General features: G+C 31.9%; 2 protein-coding genes across 3 annotated transcripts; both read left to right on the forward strand.

The window, feature by feature from the left end:
- LOC105157154 (magnesium transporter MRS2-3) lies at positions 2,694 to 6,171 on the forward strand. 2 transcript variants are annotated; one of them, XM_020692375.1, is made up of 6 exons: positions 2,694 to 3,329; positions 3,778 to 4,008; positions 4,166 to 4,294; positions 4,532 to 4,734; positions 4,886 to 5,129; positions 5,573 to 6,171. In XM_020692375.1, the coding sequence occupies exons 1-6, from the start codon at positions 2,913 to 2,915 to the stop codon at positions 5,858 to 5,860; spliced, it is 1,512 nt and encodes a 503-aa protein (XP_020548034.1). In that variant the 5' UTR covers positions 2,694 to 2,912; the 3' UTR covers positions 5,861 to 6,171. The 2 variants fall into 2 exon arrangements, with proteins under 2 accessions (XP_020548034.1, XP_011071765.1); XM_011073463.2 differs by having other exon boundaries at positions 4,532 to 4,695.
- LOC105157155 (TORTIFOLIA1-like protein 3) lies at positions 18,235 to 21,979 on the forward strand. Its single transcript, XM_011073464.2, has 5 exons — positions 18,235 to 19,255; positions 19,382 to 19,490; positions 20,015 to 20,577; positions 21,003 to 21,459; positions 21,613 to 21,979. The coding sequence occupies exons 1-4, from the start codon at positions 18,437 to 18,439 to the stop codon at positions 21,420 to 21,422; spliced, it is 1,911 nt and encodes a 636-aa protein (XP_011071766.1). The 5' UTR covers positions 18,235 to 18,436; the 3' UTR covers positions 21,423 to 21,459; positions 21,613 to 21,979.

Raw genomic sequence — 23,163 nt, forward strand, 5'->3', positions numbered from 1 at the left:
TGAGATCAAGAGAGAGGGCATGGGGAAGAGAACAAGAAAAGCAAAGGAGAAGGATGAGAGCAATGCGTGATGGCCGGCTAATTACTTCGGCCATGGCTGATGAATTACTGTGCATTTTGTGTCTAGTATTGAAAACGATGGGGGTAGAAGGATTAATTTATAGTAGTGAGTGAGAGATGGATGAGTTCATAGTTATCAAAATCCGTTGAAAAATTGAAAGTATATCCAATTGCAAAAAGAGGCGTTTCAGAGTAAAAGTTTTGTAGGACTCTTTTTGTATGCTTGAAATCTTAATTAGTTGAGGGCCGGATTTGAATATCTGTGTGAATTTCGATATATTGAAATCTATGATATAACTCCAAATCCAATGCTCATAATATTTATATAGGCTATATATAATATAATAAAGTAGAATCATTGAAATTATCCAGCTAAGGGAATATATGTGCAGACGTGGACAGCCCTTTATTCTGCCAAATGAAATTTAATAATTTTTTAGATAAAAGAATATATATATATAAATATGTTAGTATTTATCTAAAAGAATTTAATCAATATTATTTACATATATGCTTTTTTAAGTAAATTAAAATATATTTATCCAATATATGTATATTTATCTGATAGATAATATTGTCAAATAGTGTATTCACAAAAGAATTTGCATTTTTTAAAAAAATAATTAAAATAGAACTATAAATAACTTTTCTTAAGATATGAAAATAAGTAAGTAATAAATATATTTAAATTTAAATTTAAATTATTTAATAATTATAAGTGCAAAAGTATATTGAATACAAAACCAATCTAAATTATTTTGCTAACTATTTATCAAAAAAAAAAAGAGCAAATCTTTAGGATAAAACAAATAATGGTTCATTTATCTAAATTTAAATGAAAGATAAATAACAACATAATTTTTAAAGAGACTATAGAAATATGACAATCAAAGAACGCAGTATTGTGTGTTTAAAAAAATAACTAAGCAAATAAAAATTACAAATAATTCAAACTTTAAAAGGAAACAAGTAATTGATAAATAATTAAAAATTTAGGAATAAAATAATTAGTAAAAATAAAAATATCATAGTGTTATTTAATATTAAAATGAACTTTAATTAGGTTGTATCCCTAACTATATCTTAATGGGACATTTATCTACATTAAATAAAATAAAAGTTTGTTTTTACATGACAATAAAATTAAAAGAGACACCAACAAATTGTGGTTTATAAAAGAATAAAATAAAAATTGTAAATAAATTGAATATGATAATAAAAAATAAAAAGATATTAAAGATATAAAAATAAGTTTGAATTTTATATTGTATTAATTCTTAACCATTTAATTTGAATAACTTTTTATGCATGCGATTTTAGTATCGGTCCAAAGTTCTTGAATCTCGACGTTGGACTTGGGCTAATTGAGTAAAAACTCTTAAAAAAGAGAACTTGCAAAATAAAAGATTAGCACTCTGATGCTTAAGTTAGTTCCGGAATTAAGAATAGATGAATATAGAAACAAATTATGATGAGATTATGATAAAAAAGCAAATTCCATATGCAAGAGCATGAAAATTAGAGTAAGAAAGTAGTAGCAAGAAGAGTTTTAAAGTGTGTGGGGGGTTTCCGATGGGAGTACTCCCTGTATTTATAGAAGAAGAGTCGTTCTATAGCAAAAATCCGAGGAGGTGTATTTGGTGAAAAGGGAACCGAACATCTGGTGAAAAAGGCGGAATTTAGGTATATGACTCTTCCTTATCCGTTTCTTTAGCAACAAGTTCCCCGAACGAAGAGGGAGTCCTTCCTCGTGCAAACTCTTATCGGATGAGAAATTCCTTCAAGGTGTAGAGTCCAACTACGGCACTTCTCTTCTCCTCCTCTGATTTTGGCTTGGAGGGTCTCCGGATTGGGCCTCCTTTATACTTGGGCTAAGCATGATGATTTGGGCGGCCCGCCTCTCTCTTAGACTAGTGGACTTTTATTTAGGCTTAGCATTTCTTTTTTAATCTGACTTTTTTTGGGTTATATCCATCAAATTTATAAATCATTTGGATAAAATCAAATAATCTAAAATTTATTTAAATTAAATAAAAATAAAATATACTTTCTTACATGACAAAATAAAATTCGACACGGGAATATTCTAAAAAAGTTAATAAAATAAAAAGTCATAAATAGATTAAATTTTATAATGTAACAATGACTAATTGATAGAAAACTTAAAAATTTAATATGATAATAATCAAAAACAAAAACAAAATAAATGTTAGAAAAATAAATTTGAAGTATGCTACTTATTAATTTATATAAAAATTATAAATCTTTTAGATAAAGATAACTTATTATATATTTATCCAAATATAAATATAACAAACTTTTTGAAATTTTTGAACAAATTCAAATATATATATATATATATATGAAATTTAACTTTTTAAATGGATGGATCTATTTATTAAGCAAAAAATTTCAAAAATACTAAATATAATTTTTTTCACAACAGAAATCTTTACGTATAATTACATCAAATTTTAAAGTAAGAAGAGTAAGTTTTCCAGAAAAAATACCCAACCAAATATAAATGTATAATTAAAAACAATATAAAATAAAGATTTGAAAAAGAAACCAAACGGCCGAATATATTCTCTCCCATATATGATTCTTCCAATCTCCTTTCATTATATTGCAAAATTCTCAACAAACTTTTGGGAAGTCACAAGCATGATGGACTCATCACCCATAACGTGAACCGTATGTTTCCTTTTGCTCACCGCAATCACATACTATATACCGATCGAGGCTGTCATCTTCTTACACTTGGTATCATCACATTGCGGCAAATCAATTCAAGATTCACCAGTTTTTGTAGTGATACGTAAAAATCAAAGCAGCTATATCACTGGGAAAACAATGAGGCCCGCCGCACCACATCCGCCCTCAAAGCACGCAGAGCCGCGGCCAGGCGGTTCCGGAGAGCCCCTCCTCCTGCCAATCCCTGGCGGGCATCGGAAGAAAGTTGCGTCTGTCCGTGCGTGGCTGACGGTGGATTCCACGGGAGAAGCCCAGGTGGTGGAGGCCGGCAAACATGCCATCATGCGGAGGACAGGCCTGCCGGGCCGCGATCTCCGGATACTAGACCCGGTTTTGTCGTATCCCTCCACTGTTTTGGGTCGTGAGCGGGCCATCGTGGTTAATTTGGAGCATATAAAAGCGATAATCACTGCCCAAGAGGTGTTGTTTCTGAATTCAACAGACCCTTTAGTCACTCCTTTTGTTAAGAAGCTTCAAGGGATCTTCCGCCATCGTCAAGCTGAGAAGGCGCCTCAGGTTGCTCTCTCAAGAAAACTGATATTTACGAATGAGTAGATGATGAACTTCAACTGTTACTTCTTCTTTATCTGGAAAATTTTGAATGATATGAATTGAAATTTTTTAGGTTGTGATAATTGTTTCATTAATAGTGTGTTAGTAGATATAAGGATTTCATGCTTATGGTTTCTTATAATGTCTAATGTTGTTGCATATATGTATCAGCATCAATGTTTTGTGATGTTATCCTCTTTTTTCCTCAAGTGTTCCCACATTACTCTGTTTCACCAATTGTTTTTTTCTTGACCTTCTTTCGATTAATATCTGTAATTTGCATCAGTTACTTCTGATATGTGATCCAATGTTACTAGGTTCAATCTTATTGTATTAAAATGTTATATAATCTTATACACCAGTCACCAGTTTCTTTGAACTTATCTGATGAGATGATGCCATGGTATATAAGGAAGCTGGAGGGGATGGTAATAATGTGGAATGGGAAAATTCGTACAACTTGCAAGCGCCTCAACTGATGGCTGTTGCTGATCATCAAAGTTTTCCGAGTACAAATGAAGAGGGAAATGCAGATGGGGAGCAACAAGTCGCTGAGAATGCACATGGGCTGAAGCTTCTTCCATTTGAGTTTGTTGCACTGGAGGCATGTCTTGAGGCTGCTTGCAGTAGCTTGGACAACGAAGTATGCATTTCTTGTCCTACAGGTTCTACTCGTAAATTGCAATGTTTTTCTATTGTCTTGTCCTTATGGTTAATCTCAGATGTTGGTCGAAGTGAAGCTTTTGCTTGTTTCTATCTTACATTTAATTATTTATTGCTTTGCATCAATTTGAAACAAGGCAAAACGACTGGAGCAAGAAGCGCATCCAGCACTGGATAAGCTAACCTCTAAGATCAGCACTCTCAATTTAGAGCGCGTGCGGCAAATTAAAAGCCGCTTGGTTGCAATGGCTGGGCGTGTGCAAAAGGTTATCTTTTTCGGTTTTCCTATAATCCTGAAGTGTCTGCTGTTGCAACTTTATAGTCGTTTGGCTTTGGATGAGATTTTCTACTTGTTAATTGTTGTATTTGTCAGTATATGCCTTTCCTTGACTTGTATCTATGTTTTACATTTGTCTCCAGCCAAAGCAGTTGATTAATCTTTGGGTGCTCACTTGTTTGCACCATCTGAATCTTAATACTTTCTAATTACTTCCTTATTGCAGGTGAGGGATGAACTAGAGCATTTGCTTGACGATGATGATGATATGGCAGAGATGTATCTCACTGATAAGCTTGAGCTGCAGCAGCTTGAAAACTCTTCTGCTTCTTCTATAAATGAGCAAGATGGAATAGTCGAAGAAGTGGTTCCCCCCTATCTGGAGAATAGGCATGTGAAGCCTCTCGGCTACTTTAGTTTTGGGCATATGTAAATAATCTATTTAAAAAAGTTTACAGTAACATCCCTTGAAGTTATATTTAACAGTGTAATCTCTTGCGTAAAGTATAGTAGTCAGGATACATTGTAATCATTCAAAAATAAAAAATGTTCTTGTAATAACTCTATTCTCATCATGTAGGGCTCCTGTTGAAAACTTAATGGGATGTGGTGGGAATTCCTTTGTTTCTGATGCTGATATCCAGGAAACTGACGTCCAGCAGGAGCAGAACATCGGTGAATCTAATACTTTTAGAAGACACAGTCATCGTACTCATACTAGCATGCACAGTGCTACTAGCAAGAACCTTGATGTGGAGGAGCTTGAGATGATCTTGGAAGCGTACTTTGTGCAGATTGACGGCACACTGAATAAACTATCCACCGTACGTGCTATCACTCTTTCTTCATTGTCCTTGTGCCAATTATGTCTCGTTTAGGTGTAAAAGCGTGATGATAATTGGATGCTGAAAAGGAATAGAGTCTATTTATTTCTGATATATATTCTACTCGTGCATTTAAAGAGTAAGAAGCTAACTAAAGGTAGATACATCATTAACGCTTCAATTATTACTATATTTGCATAGATTAGTTAACCTCTTGTCTACACAATGTTAATTGATGCTGTCCTGATGCAATAATGCTTTATAGATGTCTTTTTTCATTCATCTGAGTTTCTTAAGCATCTAACAAAATGGGTAAATTACACTGACACCTCCCATGAGGCTAGGTATTAAGCAAGTACTCCCTTGGTAGTTCAAAATCATGCAAACCTCCAAGGTCTGCTTCATCCAACATTGACATTTTCTTTTCTTTTTTGTGTGGAAAGCTGAGGGAGTACGTTGACGACACCGAAGATTACATCAACATCATGTTGGACGACAAACAGAACCACCTTCTGCAGATGGGAGTCGTGTTATCCACAGCAACAGTCGTGGTGAGCGCTTTCGTGGCCTTGACTGGTGTTTTCGGTATGAACATAACAATCGAGTTGTTCGACAGTGACAAGGCTGGGATGCCTGAGTTCCTCTGGACAGTTGGGGGAGGCACAATGGGTTGTCTTTTCTTGTACATAGCCGCAATTGCATGGTGTAAACACAAACGGCTATTGGAATGAGTTCTTAGAAACTGTGTTCTTGAGATATTATTGCCTCTCACCGGCCCCTGCATTGTCCCGATAAAAATCTACCGTTCTGTGATAACTCAAAGGCAGAAACAATACGGTCGATCAATGTTCCTATCATTTGTTTCTCTGTTACCAAGTTCTTGGTCTGGATCATTGTTCATCTGTCCAACTATGAAGTGAGAGCTTTTCCTGAGTTCTTTGCCTGAATTTTGTCATCAGGAGTTTTTGTTGCCATGCTGCTTCCTTCCTTCTGGAGATTTACTCCATGTCGAATGAACGGAATAACAGGAAAAAATTATATGCACCGAGCGTGAAAAAATCAAATGGTGTGCAGTATATGACACTAAAATTCAGATTCATATATTATATTTACCTTTGATTGGTTTATTTATATAAACTATCTCTACATTTTTTGTAATTACAAAAATTATTCCCGACAATAAAAAACAGAGAAAGTTTGTACAATAATGTCAACGATTTTGGGCGGTTTATGTGTGATTTTTAAAAAGCGGGATTATTTGTGTAAATAATGTTGATGTTGCTTATGAGTGTATATGTAATTTTTTAAAAGACAGTATGGTTTCTGTAATTAGATCATAGATAAGGAGTGTAGATGCAATTATCTTATGTTTTCACACCTAATACATATAACAAATTTTTCAGAAATTTGACAGTATTTATAAGGCTTTATTATATGGTATGGTTTTCTGGAAATTCATATTATCATTAATTTGATAAAACTGTCAACTCTTTTTACTAATTCAACCAAGTTGATGTAAGTGCTGCTAAATTTTGGCTTCAAATTCCATTATTAAGATTTATGGTAAATTACGACAGTTATTTCTGAAATTTATCATAATTATAAATACATTTTTATTGTTTGAAAAATTACAAATATTCCCTAAAATTATTAGTCTTCTAACAAATACACCTCTACAATGAGCTGTTATAAGAACGTATTTGTTATACGATCATTAATTATAGAAAGTATTTATAATTTTTCGAACAATGAGAAGTATTTATAATTATGATAAATTTCAAAAAAGTCCGTTATATTTTACCTTAAGATTTAATATTAGGCTTATGAGAATTCATATTACTACTGATTTGATATAGTTGCATAATTATGGATGTAGGAATATAGAGATCGTGCCATGTAAACGCGACAAACACGGTATATATATCAAATATATGATACATTATTGTTTGAATATCGGATTCAATGCAATATAATTACTTTTTTTCTTGATTTTTAATTTTGTATCTTATATTATATATAAGTATCTCAAATTATATAATACAAATAATATTAATAAATTTGATGTAGGTAGTTATATATTAAAAATTTTAATTAAATAGTAGAATGAATACATTTAACTAATTTTTTTTTATTTTTTTAATGAGTAATATCAGTTTAGATTAAATATTTTAACATAGTTTTCAATCTAAATAAATTATATAATACGAAGAATATAATTAACTATTTTTTTATTTTTTCAATGGGTACTTTCAATTTAGATTTAAATTCTTAATAAAATAAATTATATAATACAAAAAATACATTTAATTATTTTTTTATTTTTTCAATAAGTAATATCAATTTAAATTGAAATACTCTAACTTAATTTTCGATCAAAAATAAATTACATAATATAAAGAATACATTCTTCTGATTTTTTATTTTTTTCAATTAGTAATGTATCATTTTTTTATTTAGGTACTTTAACATAGTTTTTCTTTATCTAAAATAAATTATATAATATGAAGAATATATTTAACATTTTTTTTTTCATATAGAGTTTGATATATACAAAATTGTTTAAAAATTTATATTTAATACCATAATTCTTTATAACTAGTATATATATAAGTATATAAATATATAAAAAAATACTTAAAAATAGTATCAATGAGGGTTCGATACAAAACTCAGAACCCACCATAGCCCCGACCGGTTTCATTTTATTGGCCTCGGCCTGCCCAACTTTCATACCAAATACTCGCTCCAACTAGGGGCGAGCCCCAACTCCGTTGCCATCTCTATCTGAGAGAGACTAACAGTGTCTCGTACATGATGTTATTGTTCGAGTTTGTGCTCGAATTTTTTTAAGCCCGAGTTTGAGCTCAACAAGATTTTATTGTTCGAGCTCAAGCTCGATTCATGTATAATGAGCTCAAGCTCAACAAGCCTACTAGATATATATATATATATATATATAATAAATTATTGATTAAGTTTGTTGATCTTATTATATAAATATATATGTAATAAAATGACAATAAAAATAATTAAAATTGTTCAACCATCATCATCATTATTATGATGATCTTTCGATTAATTCATTGAAATCACTAAATATTCTCTTTAGATTAATTCATAGAAATCACTAAATTTTGACATAAATTTATAAGTAGTAAAATAGAGTGCATAATTCATACTATGTATTTTGATATGAATATAAAACTCACAAATAGATATAAAAAATCATAAATTAATTATTAGGACTTGTCAATTTAAAAAAATATAAGAGATTACAAATAGATATTAAAATATAATATAAAATTTATATGTGTCATATTAAATAATTATTTTTTAAAAAAATATTAGAATTTACTAAATTATTGATTAAACTTGCTTTTGTATAAAGATGAAATGTATGAACAAAAGTACCATAGTTTATTATTATCTAAAATAAAATATATGGTATTGATTAATAATTATAATACATGATCAATTTTGAGTATAAAATTGATAAAGTATTGAATTTTGAATGGAACACATAAAAATTTTAAAAATAAAAATATATATAAAAAATTAAAAAAGTAGAAAAAAAGTCTCAAGCTATGAACAAATCAAGCTCAAAATCAAGCTCGTGAGCCGGCTCGACTCGTATGCCACCCCTATCCCACAATCCTTGAAATGAAAAAAATAAAATAAACCATCATTTTGCAACTTTTTTTAGAATAATTATATTTATACTCCTGATCTATGGTTTGTTTACAGGAGCAATCTTGTCTTTTAAATAATTACATATAGACCCATAAAAAAATATCGACATCATTTACACACATCACTTTCATTTTTAAAAAATTACGCATACACTTTCAAAAATGTCAATATTATTGCACAAGCTATCCCTGCTTTTGACTATCAAAAATGGCTTCTATAATTGTGCAAAAAATAAGAACGTATTCGTATAAAAATACCATAGATCAAAGGATGTAAATGTAAATATCCCCGTTTTTTTAAAAAAATCGAAATAGGTTCTCTCAACTTCTCATTTTAGGACTTGAACCTATAATCTATCTTTAATAAGAATAAAGTGTCATAATTAGGCAATTTGATTGTTTCTCATATTTTGCAATTTAACCCTTTTAAGGATTGAAAATCCAGATTAAAATTGACCTTCCAACTGTAAAAACAGACCCATTCGATAATCAAAATTAGTTTAAGGGAGAATGTCCCTTTCTTTATTCCATTCTTTTCAAATTTGTTGGATTTGGTGTCCTATTTTTTTGCTACTTTTGATCTATTATTTATTTACACAAATCACTCATATTTTTTGCATAATAATAAAAATCACCCCAAAGAGCCAAAAAGAATGAGTAGTTTTCTTAATGATATGTTGATATTCTTGAGAGGTGTATGTGTAATTTTTTAAAAAAAGTATAATGATTTGTTTAAATGACGTTAATATATGGATGTATGTATAATTATTCAAAAAAAATATGAATAATTTATATAAATTTAATTATCTCTAAAATATATAATTCCAGTTATAAAGAGTCAAAGAAAAAAGAGAAACTAATAAGAAATCCATGTGGGGATGTTGGTAGGCTGCTCCTCTAGATTCAAATATAACATGATTAAGCTCAATATACAACAAATAATTAGTCCAATAAGAGAGGGTCCATCCAATAATTTTGTGTATGTCTTTTGGTGTATTAAGCACATTACAAAAATGTGCAGTGTTGGAATTTTGTCAATAGAGACTATATATATACATATGTATATATATATATATAAGCATTTCAAAAACTAGAATTACATCATTGATAATTAAATACCCATAATTCATTTTCCATGTCATCACTTTATATGTGTATGGGTACATTGTTTTTACTTGATAAATAATTTGTAGTTGTAATGATAATTTAACAAGTATAAACTAACAACACTGTACTGCGGCCTAATAACAAATTTGGGATCGTTGAACAAGAGTTTCTTCTTCCCCCAACAGATTGTGGATTTTGCTAGGAGCTATTTGTTTGCATTTTCGTGCAGAACTCCGCTCAGTTTCCTCCACGTCCAATTCAGCATCATTTGTGGGAGGCTCCGCAGGAAGATCATAATAAAATCAACTTTGATGGTGCACTTCTGGAAGAGGGGGAATTCGGTTGGACTAGGGGTGGTGGTGCGGAACTCCCGTGGTGTTTGCTTGGCATGACTTTCACTTCGCATTAGCAAAATAGGCCCAATACTTTTAACGCAAACTTTTGCAGCATGCGAAGCAACCCTCTTGGCTTGTCGCAGATCCTGGCAAAAGGTGACAACCGAAGGAGATTGTGCTACACTTATCTCCAATCTCTCCCTTGGTTTTTCTGACCGCTCTATTTTTTATCCTTAAGTTTTAGGTACTGTAGTGTTTCCAGCTCAAATGGAGTCTGCCTCCTCTCTTCTGTTTCCAGGTCAGGCAACTCTGTTGCACATGTGTTGTCCCGAGTTGCTCTTAACCTTGAAGAGGACTCTTTTAATATACCCTTGAGGCGAACGATTGTTGCTTGACGAATTTGTCAATTAATCTATTAATTAATTAACTCCAAAAAAAAAAAATGATTGGTTGGATACAAAAGTTTGGACATACTAGAATTGGGTGCGGAATGTTAAGTGTTGGGCCAGCTCATTCACATACTGGGCCTGGGGGCTATTTCTGGAAATTGACATGATACTTACAAGTTATTTACTAAATGAAAAAACAATGTATTAATTAATACACATAAATTGATGACATAAAAAAATAAAAAGAAGAAGTCCCGAAATTAGATTAAAATTAATGCATTATGTGTACTTAATTGTTAGCCCTATAATTACAATCCTATTTAAAATGTCAACTTCTAATATACACCCCATAATATATATATATATATATATATAGGCATAAATAAATTTTTAGTCTCATAATTTTAGACATTTGGAGTTTTTATTTTTTAGCTTTTTAGAATAGCATTTTTTTCACGTATCTTTTTTATATAATTTTAGTATTTTTTTTGTGAAAATAATGCATGTATCTCCCACACGACATTTTAAAATTAGGGCTTTTGTTCATATTGGCTCATTTCTGCTAGTATTTTTGCCCTTTAACTTTCTAAGGGAGTAGTTTGGTCCTATATCGTTTTACTTTTAGCGATTTCAGTCCTTTCGTTTTTGCCGGAGTTCACCCTTATCACGGGTGGTGGTAAACTCCAACGAAACAAAAAGACCGAAATTGCGAAAATTAAGATAAAATATTACCTTAGAAAAATAAAAAGTATGTAAGTTAAGGATCAAAAATGTTTTTATTTATATATAGAGAGGGGGGGAGGGGGAAGAGACAGTGAGACAAAAGTTAAGTCAACTGATTAGAGATGAATCCAAAGACCAAAACATGATTGTTCACTTGCTTGCATGTGGAATTATTAGGGTTTTATTTCATGACAATATTTATATATAGTTTATATTATATTTAAAATTTTAATTTAGGTAATTAGGGATAGTTTATTGCACTTTAATAATTGATATAGATATGATGAGTGTGATAAGAAAGACAATAAATGGAGGCACATGCAGTGAAAGAATTAATGTCTGGAAATGTATGTGTCTGAAAACCCTAATCATCATAACAAACATATATCTTTGTCCTCTGCAGTTGCTTCATTTGGTTGGATCAAGAATTTGTTCTTCCTCCATGTTATCTGCCTTCCTACATCCCACCAAACTCCACATGCTTGGTTTCCAAATTTTTAACTAATAATGCCCACATATGTTTCTTACAATACTCCTACTATGTATATATATATATAGCCGATGAAGTCTAGTTTAATTGACGAAATTGAGACCATCATGAATTCGAACCCCGCCTTATGCGTGGGATGTTGTTTCCAATGAATAGTAGGTGTTGGTTATATTTAGTTTATTTGACATTATTGATCAGAGTATGATAGTTGTAATGGTCTTTGTTACACATTGATATCCGACAGGTATGATTGTAATTAATTTATTTCAATTAATAATAATTTATTGTTCTTACTTCAAATGTATATATATACATACATACAATATATAACTGAGATCGCATTCGATTGACGAAAAAAATTGCTACATATGTATACATGACGGCAAATTAGAAATTGCAGTAGATCAACACTATTAATCATGGTCAAACAAAATCGATGCTAAAACTTAAAATTTTTATCCTGCTTAATCAATATTTGTCATGATTTTAGCTATGGTATAGTGTTTGACCTCACTTACAGAACAACGGTTAATGATTGTTGCGAAGCTGTAGTTAATTTGTATTCACTATGATTTTTTTATTTTTACCACAGTAATTAACTGTAGCGAAAATTCAGTGATTACATCTTATTAAGGGACTGCTTTGGGCTGAATTTATTTAAAAAATTTATAAATTCATATATCTTATGAAATATATTTATGTAAGCTTATAAGATGCGAGATTTTATTTAAAAATGAACTCCGAGGTGTTTTTTAATAAAATAATTTTAAAAATAACTTAAATATAAAATTCCAAACATCTCATTATAAGAATACTTTAAAGAGCTTGTAATAAGCTCATCCCTCTAAATCATATGACAAGTGCAGTGCAGTTACTACGTAATTAACGTATAATATTATAAAAATATTGATAAATCACATTATACATGTAATAATTTTTGCTTAATTATTTGTTTTGATATTGAAAATTTTCACTACAACATATTTCTTTTTCATACTTATAAGGAAAGTAATATTATATATGTGTAGTATTATTGAAGATGTAAAAGTATGCTACTTGTAGTGTGGAGTGGACCCATAACTAATATGATTGGATGTGTTGTATATGTCTATGTACCAAGTACCAAAAATGTCATAATTCCCATGAGACAAGTCTAGTGATATTAATCTCGGACATGAGTTATCATCTGTATATTGCAACAATTCTGAGTGACAATATATACATGCACACAGTTTAATTGTCTGAACAAGTGGGGTAAAGCTAAACTCTTAGACAAGAATACTGCACAATAATTGATTATCTCCCATAAATTATTACGGCTTAAAATTTATAGTAAATCAATAATATTTATTGGGTTTAAATGTAATTTACTCTCGTTTAATATGTGAAATAAGCAAATACCTCCTGTAAAAAATATAGCAAATTATTCATCTGTGTTTCATAAGATGAAGCAAATTACTCCCTATCGATGGTTTAGATGGGGGGTAATTTGCTTTTTTTTTTCAAAACATAGGGGGTAATTTGTTATTTTATTTTTCATAGAGTTTTTTTTGCTTATTTCTCATATCACTGGGGGTAAATTGCATTTTTTTTCCGTATTTATTGTTAAGATAGAATCGACACCTTAAAAAATTGTAATTTTAGTCCTATACATAGAAGCATGGCATTTCAGTCCAGTACGAATTAGTTTTCATAATTTAGTTCTATAATTTTATAATTTTGACAATTTTAGTCATTTTCTGACTAATTTGGCCGAAAGTCCTATGAATAAATTCATACAGGATAAAAAATGTCAACTCCCCTAAGTTATAAGACTAAAAATGTCGACGCCTCCTAAGTTACAGAACTAAAATTATAATTTAATCGAGTCGTGTATAAGCCATATACAATTTTCCAGCCAAATTGGCTGAAAATGATGAAAATTGTCAAATTTTTAAAGTTGTAGGACTAAAATTGTATTTTTTTTTTCAATAGGTACGAAAAGTTAAATTTTAACTATGATTAATCAAGATTCATATTTGGAATCTCACACTACAAGTGGCAGAATTACAAGAACGCCCTTGAGGAAATTGGGAAAGGACTAAACATTATAGGATTAAAATTAATTAAAATAATCTTATAATAAGAACATTTTTTGGTGCATATAATTAAAGTTGATGAATACCTTGAAAATGGGAAACATAAAAGATAGGGAATTTATTATGATTACATCCTTGCCCATTTGATTAACGCTTTCTTCATTACATTATCATCATCCCATAAAAAACATATTACTTCTTCAAACTCCACAATTACCTTAAAAGTGCTTCTACACCACGCGATTTATCAATAAATATTTTAATATAGAGACAACATTAATAATAAAGGTTAAATCGCTTTTGTCTAAACCTTTATTGATGATTTAAAATGTCATTTTTGCCCTCCAACGTCTGTCCACCCGACACCGATACCTCCAACCACCCCAACCTAATTTTTATTTTATTCATTTTCATTCCTTTTTTTTTGGGAAATGTGGGAATACAATTTGGTGGTAAATTAGCAAATTTTAAAAATATAGGGTAGATAAATAAAGAGATAATTACATTCTCCTATCCTGAAATTTGGTATAATTATACGTAGACTTCTTGTGGTTTAAAAAATTACATTTAGTACACATGAAGCTTGAATAAGTCCTTCCGTTAGTCAAAATTCAACGAATTTGTTGATATTAACAAAAAGTTCAGATAAAAATCCATATTTACCTTTCCCCATTGGCTTATTATTGATTTATTACAGGTCAAGTAATCTTTATATGACCAAATTACCCCCATATGTCTTCACACGCTAATGTATGTGCGGAGGTATATCTTCACCGTTATAGGGGTAGTTTAGTCATAATAAATTATTTGACCTGTAACAAGTCAGTAATAAGTCTTCAGTTTTTTTATGATTATCAGCAAATTTGGTGAATTTTTACAATTGGAGGAACCTATTTGTTAAATAAAAAATTCAGGAATATAAAATATAATTTTTAAAATTATAAAAATTTTACGTATAATTACGCAAAATCTCACATGATTGATTGGAGTGTAATTATCCCATTTATAAATGATAGTAAGGTTGGTAAAAGAGGTTGAGAGAGAGTGAGATGGGGCAACTGAATGGCATTTATATCCCAACTGTCTGCCTACTTGAAAGCACTTATCCTGACAACATATGTAAGAGGGTTTTGGACATTATATTTCGTTTATCATGATATCGATTTACGGCAGGTCAAATAAATTATCTATAACCAAATTATCTTTATAACAGTAAAGATATATCTCCTTTATTAACGCGTGAAGATAATAATTTGGTCAGAAAAATATTTATTTGATCTGCAATAAGTCGCAATAAATCAATCGATAAGAGATATACATATTTTTTTTAATTCAAAACTTTTACTACTAATATCAACAAGTTTGGTGGGTTTTGACTATTGAATAGATCTATTTATTATACAAAAACAAACGTCATGAGTACTAAATATAATTTCTCAAATTACAGAAAATTTGCGTGTAATTACACCAAAATTCAGGATATCACATCCTAAACAAAACCTAACCTAATCATGTGGAGGTAATCAATAATAAATTAAAAAAAAAAAAAACTTTAAGCAGCATGATGAATGGTATTAAATTGTGATCATAATTTCCCAAGCAGACAGTTTAGGTAGCTGAATTAACGGCTTTAACTGCCCAATTATTAAGTTAAAAACTTTTCACTCCTTGTCACATTAAATTCCTGACCCTGTAATAATAGGACCACATCATTTCTCGTGACTATCTTCAACTTTTGGACATCTACACATACACAATCACACCATAGGTAATAAATCCATTATTCCAACCTATTATTTAAATATTGGTAATTAAAGTAAGAAACGGAACCCATAAATAAATTCGAGTCCTGTCAAATAAGTGGGGTATTTGTTTCAATACTTTATATAGATTTGTTGTAATTTATTCATTTTTTTTTTTGTTATATTGATGTATTGATTGAATCGATATACTGTTTAATTTATTAAAATATTGATGTATTCATGAGTTTCGAGAAAAAAATAGGGGTAGTAAAAGTAAAAGTTATGGGCTGAAATAAAAAAAAAAATTTGAATTCACTCGAATAAAAGTAATAGTTATATTAGAGTGAAAGTAAAAAGACGATGGCTGAAGAAATTAACTCTATCTTTGTCTGAAGATGAGCGAAAAAGTGAAAGTAGAAGGTTCGGAAAAATATAAAAAAAAAATAATTGCAGAAATGTTTTATTATATTTGCCGCACTTATATATTTATGAAAAATAGAACTTTTTGTTAAAAAAATGGTGAATTTTGTAAAATAGAGTAAATTGATAGTTTTATTCCGACGATGTTTTATTATATACAAAAGTAAGAAAAAAGGATGGAATATCTAATTTCTTTCAAATAATATCGAGTATTTTAAGAAAAATATGTTATTTGCGAAGACTGATAATTCATTACACGTTCAATCAACAAAATAGGTAAAAAATGCAATATGCAAGAAAAAGGGGTGGTAAATGGTAAATAGTGGAAATTGCTAGTTTGTAGATAATGATGTAAAATTGAAATATTTGATGCAACAAAATCTGAAAATTTGGAGGTATTGAGAATGTCCAAACTTTGAAGTCACGGAGTAAATATAGGAAAATGAGGTTAGGGGCCTTGTTGCTATTTAATTCACCCAAGACAAGAAGAGTTCACATGCATGGCCCCTTCACCCTAATTAGGGTTTACTACCACACATCTTTCAATTTCAAAATAAGAGCTCAAATTTTTTAAAACGAGCAAACGTTAGGTTTGTTGGGAAGTCATCAACTATAACCTTTCGATATTTATTTAAGTTAATCGAGTACAAGATCGAGATAAAATTCAAGTATATATAATTATCTCTCAAAAAACGGCGTGTCTTGACTGTAGGTGGTTTTTGGTATATTTATAAGGTCAGATGTCCATTTTTGTAAGGATCCATGTGTTATAATCTTCATCTTCCAAGTATTGAGGAATCGAGGATGGTGGAGTCGAGCCGCCTGGCTCGACAAAAAAAGTGGACAAATCTTAGGTCCTGTTTAGAAATTTTAAAATTTTATTGAGGATATTTTTGTCTTTTAAAGGCAGCCTTCTTTTTTTACCCACATCATCTATATCTATACTAATATATAAGAGAAGATCTTTTTCTCTCGTATACGGCGGTTATGACACAAATACGACACCAATTTTATTGTTATGTCGATAATACCCTCAAGTTTATTTTCTTTGTTGCTTGTTTTCTTTCTTTCTTTTATTCTTTTATGAAATGTGATGTGTTCGTTTATATATATATATATATATATATTCTCTTTTGGAGTAGTACATTAGTTAATTATTTATTCACTAAATAAGACAAATGCCACTTAGAGCATCCAACTATTTCTTATTTCTTAATTAACTCAACTATAGAGTAAAACAAAACCAGCCCATAATAATTATTTGTCCTTAATGACATTTTTGTATAATTAATACCATTTAATACATGAGTGCGAGGAGTGAGAAACTTTTTATTCCAATTCTAATATAATATATTTTATTTTATTTTGGATAAATTAAAATCCGCCTTCACAATGTTTGCCACAATTATAATTATACCTCGTTATTTGAAAAATTACGAACACCCTCTAATATTAATAATTATCTAATAAATAGCCTTTTATGACAGCTTATTGTAGGGGATATTTGTTAGATATTTCTTAATTTCAATTGGGTATTTTTTTCAAACAGTGATAACGTATTTATAATTATAACAAATCTCGTAGAAGTCTGTTTTAACTTACTACGCACCATACCAAATCTTTGCTTAAATAAAATAAACAGTGTAATTTATATATATATATATATATATTTGTAATATGTGGCATATCTTACATGTGTGCAAATTTTATAATACTATCCTAAGGTAACTGTTAATTCGAATAAGAGAAACTTTGTTATAACCATTTATGTACATTCAATGTACTCTACGAATAGAGAAATACTTAATGTTTAAAATAAATTATATATAAAAAAATAAATTAATATTAACCTTATAAGAAAAAGGTGACAAAGAAAAGCATAAAATTAAAAAAAAATAGCTATAAAAAATTATAGATATTATTTGAATTTGTATATAATGAAATTAGGTGAAATAATGAAAAATAGAAAAATATGAAGAAGGGTAGAGGAGCAGTTGAAGAAAGAGAGGGAAAAGTAGGCGGGGAAATGGGCTAATACAACATGTATGATAACTGTACATCTGACGGCGACGTTTTGATGCTTGTTCCAGTAATTAATTTCACTTCACAATCAATTTTATTTTATTTTATTTTTCACACACTACCCTCATTTCCCAATATATATATATACACATTTATGAGTGTATGTCTATATATATGCAAGTCCTCTGAAGCTTCTGCCACCACCGCTATGCTGCCGCCTGTCCCGGCGGCGCTACCTTCTCCATCCTAAGCTTAGGCTCCATTGCCTGACATTCTTTGATCTTTGTGGTGTTTTTTGTAATTGTAAAGGGAATGTCGGGTTCCAACACCAGTAAGCAGGCGCAGGCGCAGGCGCGCGACCTGAAGCAGCGGGTGCTCACGTGCCTCCATAAGCTCTCCGACCGGGATACACACACCGCTGCGGCGGCGGAGCTGGAATCCATAGCAAAAACCCTTTCAGCTGATGCTCTCCCTCCGTTCCTGTCGTCCATCTCGGCCACTGACTCGTCGGACAAATCCCCGGTGAGGCGCCAATGCATCCGCCTCATCTCGGTTCTCTCCGAACACCATGGGAACTCCCTCTCGCCCCATCTTTCCAAGCTCCTTTCCGCCGTCGTCCGCCGTTTGCGCGACCCGGACTCGTCCGTGCGCTCGGCCTGTGTGGCCGCCTCGCTGTCCCTCTCCTCACAGCTCACTTCTCCTCCATTCACCTCTATCACTAAGCCGTTTCTCGAATCTCTCTTCACTGAGCAGGACTGCAACACCCAAAACGGCGCCGCGTTATGCTTGGCGGCAGTAATCGAGGGATCGAGAAATCCGGACGTGGGGAGCTTGAGAAAGCTGTTGCCGAGGCTCGAGAAATTGGCGAAATGTGAGAGTTTCAAGGCGAAGGCGGCGCTTTTGGCGTTGATGGCAAGTGTTGTGGGAGTGAAGGGAGTGTTGAACGGCGGTGGGAAGAATGCGATCAAAAATCTGGTCATGTGTTTGATGGAGTTCTTGAGTAGCGAAGATTGGGCGGCGAGGAAGGCTGCCGCCGAGGCGTTCATAAAGATCGCCGCCGTCGAGAGAAATGGGTTGTCAGAGCATAAGGCTTCTTGCTTGAAGACATTTGAGGCTAAGCGATTTGACAAGGTCCGACACTTCTGGATTAAGCTGGAATTGAGTTGAATTTATTGACTTTATCATCATATATGTAATTTCTAGGTTTCTTGGTATGATCTGTGTGTGAATTGATGGAATGTGGGTTGATTTGATCAGGTTAAAGCTACGAGGGAGATGATGAATCAGATGATAGAGGCATGGAAAGAGATTCCAGATCTACCTGATGAGGTCTCACCACCACCTGAATCACAGACATCATCTAAAGGTATGATGAAATTCAACTTTGTTTATCTTTCCTTCACTAATTCATGCTAAATGGTGCCATTGTTCTACTTATGAATTGCTTGAGATTTCAGTTTCGGAATTCGTGATCCAGATTATCCAGACAGGATTTCCAGTCTATATTTCCTCAAAAGAACATAAATGGAATCGATAAAAACGTGTCGATTCTGATTCTGTTCATCCTGCTTTCCACTTTAGTTCAGTTGATCATCCTTTTGTAGCAACTTATATTCTATTTTTCCTGTGACTTTCGATTTAGACCATGAAATAGTCCTCATTAAACAATCAATGTCTGCTCCGGAAATGGTAACTATGAATTGATTCTTGATTTGTTCTATGATGTTAAGTTGTTTCAATTGCTTTTGGTTATAATACTTCCCTCGTATTCTATATTTGCCGACACTAATTTCTGTTTATTTAAGGATTGGACATCAGACAACATTTTTCCCCTCACTGTTCCTAACTTCTTTAATTTAATCATTTTGTTACCTTTTGCTTTGGGCACAGAAAATGCAAGTGATGGACGTTATCCTCCTCGCCCGGCTGCTTCTTTTGCTCTTCAAGTGAAGAAAAGTAGCCCTCTTGAAAACCAAGCTAGCAGGACACCATTCGCTGACGGCTCTCCCGCCTCCACAGCCCGGAGAAGAAGCTCTCTAAGTGGTAGTGAAAACAGAACAGGTCCAGCACTGTTCAGGAAGTTGGACCGAAAGAAACCCTCCAACTTGAAAGTTGAAAACGCTGCTCCTACCGATTCTTGTGGCACAGTGGTTTCAGAAGGTGCCAGATTGGATGGAGACGAGAGAGTTGTGGAAACAGGAGAGGAGGAGAGGAAACAGGCTGCAAAGCCAGAGATCAGGAGGGCCCTATTCGACGAGAACTATGAGAAAAAGAAGCTTGGTTTGCCTAAAAGTGGCTCTCGGGTGGTTCCAGCCGGTGAGGCCAGTGTTGTAGTTAGTAATGAAACTGCAGATATATGTAGGAACCAGAGTGACTGTGATGATCTGTCTCTGATCAGGAAGCAACTTGTTCAGATTGAAAATCAGCAGTCTAATTTGTTAGACCTTCTCCAGGTACTCAGCTTTGTTGTAAATATACTAGAATCCTTCATATCTGTTAAGAGGCATCCTTCTTACAGAAATTCATGTTTCACCAAAATTCACACTATTGTCTGTCTCTGCCTTCTTGTTTTACATACAGGCAAATTTTTCTCCTAATCATTGTTGAAGTAAAGTCCAATCCTACAGTCTGGGGTCAATTTGTAATTTGTAATACTTTACATACGCCTACAGGGTTAATAGGTGGCCATCTTACTTATAACCTAATAATAGAAATTTGATTGACCGTGATGTAAGCGGCATACTTTGAAAGTGTTGGATTTCTCTTGTTTCTCGTACACGTTCCACAATCTCTTTTGTATTTTCCTGACAACGAGGTGTTTGTTATTCTAGTATATGAAGAAATATAACCTGACCATTGTTTATACTGTCTAACCCAGAGGTTTATCGGGAGCTCACAGAACGGTATTCATTCTCTGGAGGCACGAGTGCATGGTCTAGAAGTGGCTTTGGATGAAATCTCATTTGATTTAGCAATCTCCACCGGAAGAATGTCAGCTAATGATGCTCTGTGTTGCAAGCTACCTGGTACTGATTTCTTGAGCTCTAAGCTCTGGAGAAAAACAGAAGCTCGGCCTTATTCAACTTCTCGATTACCTGCTGCTTCTGGAACCCCATCAGTGGATGCAAGCATCCCCAGCAAAAATGGACATGCTGAAGGGTTTCGGTTGCAAAATCAAACGTATCAGTTCCGTGGTGGTCATGGGCTTATCAAGAACCCATTGGCTGAAATCCCCAGAGGCTCCCAGGGGGTTTCAGAAGTTTCATCAAGTGGACTTGTAAAGAACGTTGCCGTTTAAGTCAGTAGGGGCTGTACAGCTGTCAAGATGTTTCCAGGTATCCTCTGATCTAACCTAGAATATTGGGTTGGATAAGGAGTTTGTTCTTTTTGCATAACTCATAGAATGTTGAAGTACTAATTGAGTTGACATGAATCATTAGACATCCTCAGTTTCCAATTCCTTGAATTTGTACACATCTTCTATGCAGGCTATGGTATGATGCTGATGCATAAGAAGGAAATTTGGACATCCTTCTTACCGTCAACTGCTATTGCAGTCGGAGATTACTAAGAGGAACCTTAATAGAACCTGCACTGTGTGCTTCTTCGCATAACATGCTGTAAGAACGGGAAAGGAAAGAATTCAGACTGGTATTTGGTGGAAGTCATCGTCAGGGGAAAGACGACTACTCTTTCCAGCAGGCAGGCTTGAAGACTTAAGGATATCATACTAAGAGGATTTGTCTTGTCTTCCATTTTTCTAAGTACTAAGAATCAATCTTGTCTCATTCTTTCTCGAGTTGAGATTGCTTCCTTATGAATGATAGCTGAGGGTGTGAATGATGGTAATCTACATGTATATCTATTATGGGTGTCAATGACCACATCTATCACCAACATAATTAACCAAATATCAACACACTCCAGTCAACTAAATTACTTTTTAAACCAAATTTAGCCCCACAATTGTATAATTAATTTAAAAATAATATTAATCTTACAAAAAGTCTTATCCATATTACATATTTCATGATTGATTATGTAAATCTAAATTCATTTTTAAAATCAACAAAAATATTAAAATAATAAATAATTATGATGAGATGAAAACTATAAATTTTAATTTTTTTTAATCCAAATATGGTTTTAACATAATTGAATTTTAAAAATAATATGGAACAGTGTGTAAACAACACAAAAAAAACAATTATATTTGTACTCGAAATAAATATTTTGACACTATTTAATCCCGCGGCAAAACTGACACTTCATAATTTACATAAAAGGGTATATTACAATAAATTCTCATTAGATTTATCATAATTTTAGATAATCGTTAATCATTTGAAAAATAACAAATATCTTCTTGAAATTAATGATCAACTAATAAATACCCCTACAATGGACTGTGCCAACAAGGTATTTGTTAAGCATTCACTAATATTAATAGAATTATGGTATATACGTCAATTAAATTTGTATTTTGAGTGTAAATATATTTTTTTTTTATGTCGCTTGGCATTTCAATTATATCATAAATGTGATAAAAACTATAAAATCGTATCGTACTTGTTATTCATCTAATTAAGATAATTAAATAATTTTTAAATTCCTGATTTTGAAATGGGATTAATTTTTTAATTTAGATATATGCACATTTGCATAATCATTTATAAAATTATTAATCTAAATGCCATAATCATTTTTTAAAATTAATTATTCTATAATCAATTTTCTCATAACTAGTTACACATATTTAGGTCCAGGCTCCTTAAATTTGAAATAAGATTTAGGATTAATTACACTTAGATCCCTATAAAAGTACAGAATTATACTTTTCTTTAAAAAACCTTTTAAAACTATACTTGCACAACTACAAGAATTCTCTGCTTACAACTATATCCCTTCCGTTAAGGTTTCGACGAAACATAGTGAACTAAGCGAAAAAAAAAAAAAAAAAACATAAATTTTTAATTTTACATTTCATTCAACATTACATATAAAAATTATGAACAATATAGCTAAAATTTTCATTCATA

Source organism: Sesamum indicum, linkage group LG3, assembly GCF_000512975.1.
Source record: "Sesamum indicum cultivar Zhongzhi No. 13 linkage group LG3, S_indicum_v1.0, whole genome shotgun sequence".
Taxonomy (NCBI): Eukaryota; Viridiplantae; Streptophyta; class Magnoliopsida; order Lamiales; family Pedaliaceae; genus Sesamum; species Sesamum indicum.

Bases quoted from the DNA above. Each gene is read 5' to 3' on its own strand.
- LOC105157154 (XM_020692375.1), top strand. From the start codon at position 2,913: ATGAGGCCCGCCGCACCACATCCGCCCTCAAAGCACGCAGAGCCGCGG. The intron at 3,330-3,777 runs GTTGCTCTCTCA...ATGGTATATAAG, and splicing joins AAGCTGAGAAGGCGCCTCAG to GAAGCTGGAGGGGATGGTAA. The intron at 5,130-5,572 runs GTACGTGCTATC...TTGTGTGGAAAG, and splicing joins CACTGAATAAACTATCCACC to CTGAGGGAGTACGTTGACGA.
- LOC105157155 (XM_011073464.2), top strand. From the start codon at position 18,437: ATGTCGGGTTCCAACACCAGTAAGCAGGCGCAGGCGCAGGCGCGCGAC. The intron at 19,491-20,014 runs GTATGATGAAAT...CTTTGGGCACAG, and splicing joins ATCACAGACATCATCTAAAG to AAAATGCAAGTGATGGACGT. The intron at 20,578-21,002 runs GTACTCAGCTTT...TGTCTAACCCAG, and splicing joins ATTTGTTAGACCTTCTCCAG to AGGTTTATCGGGAGCTCACA.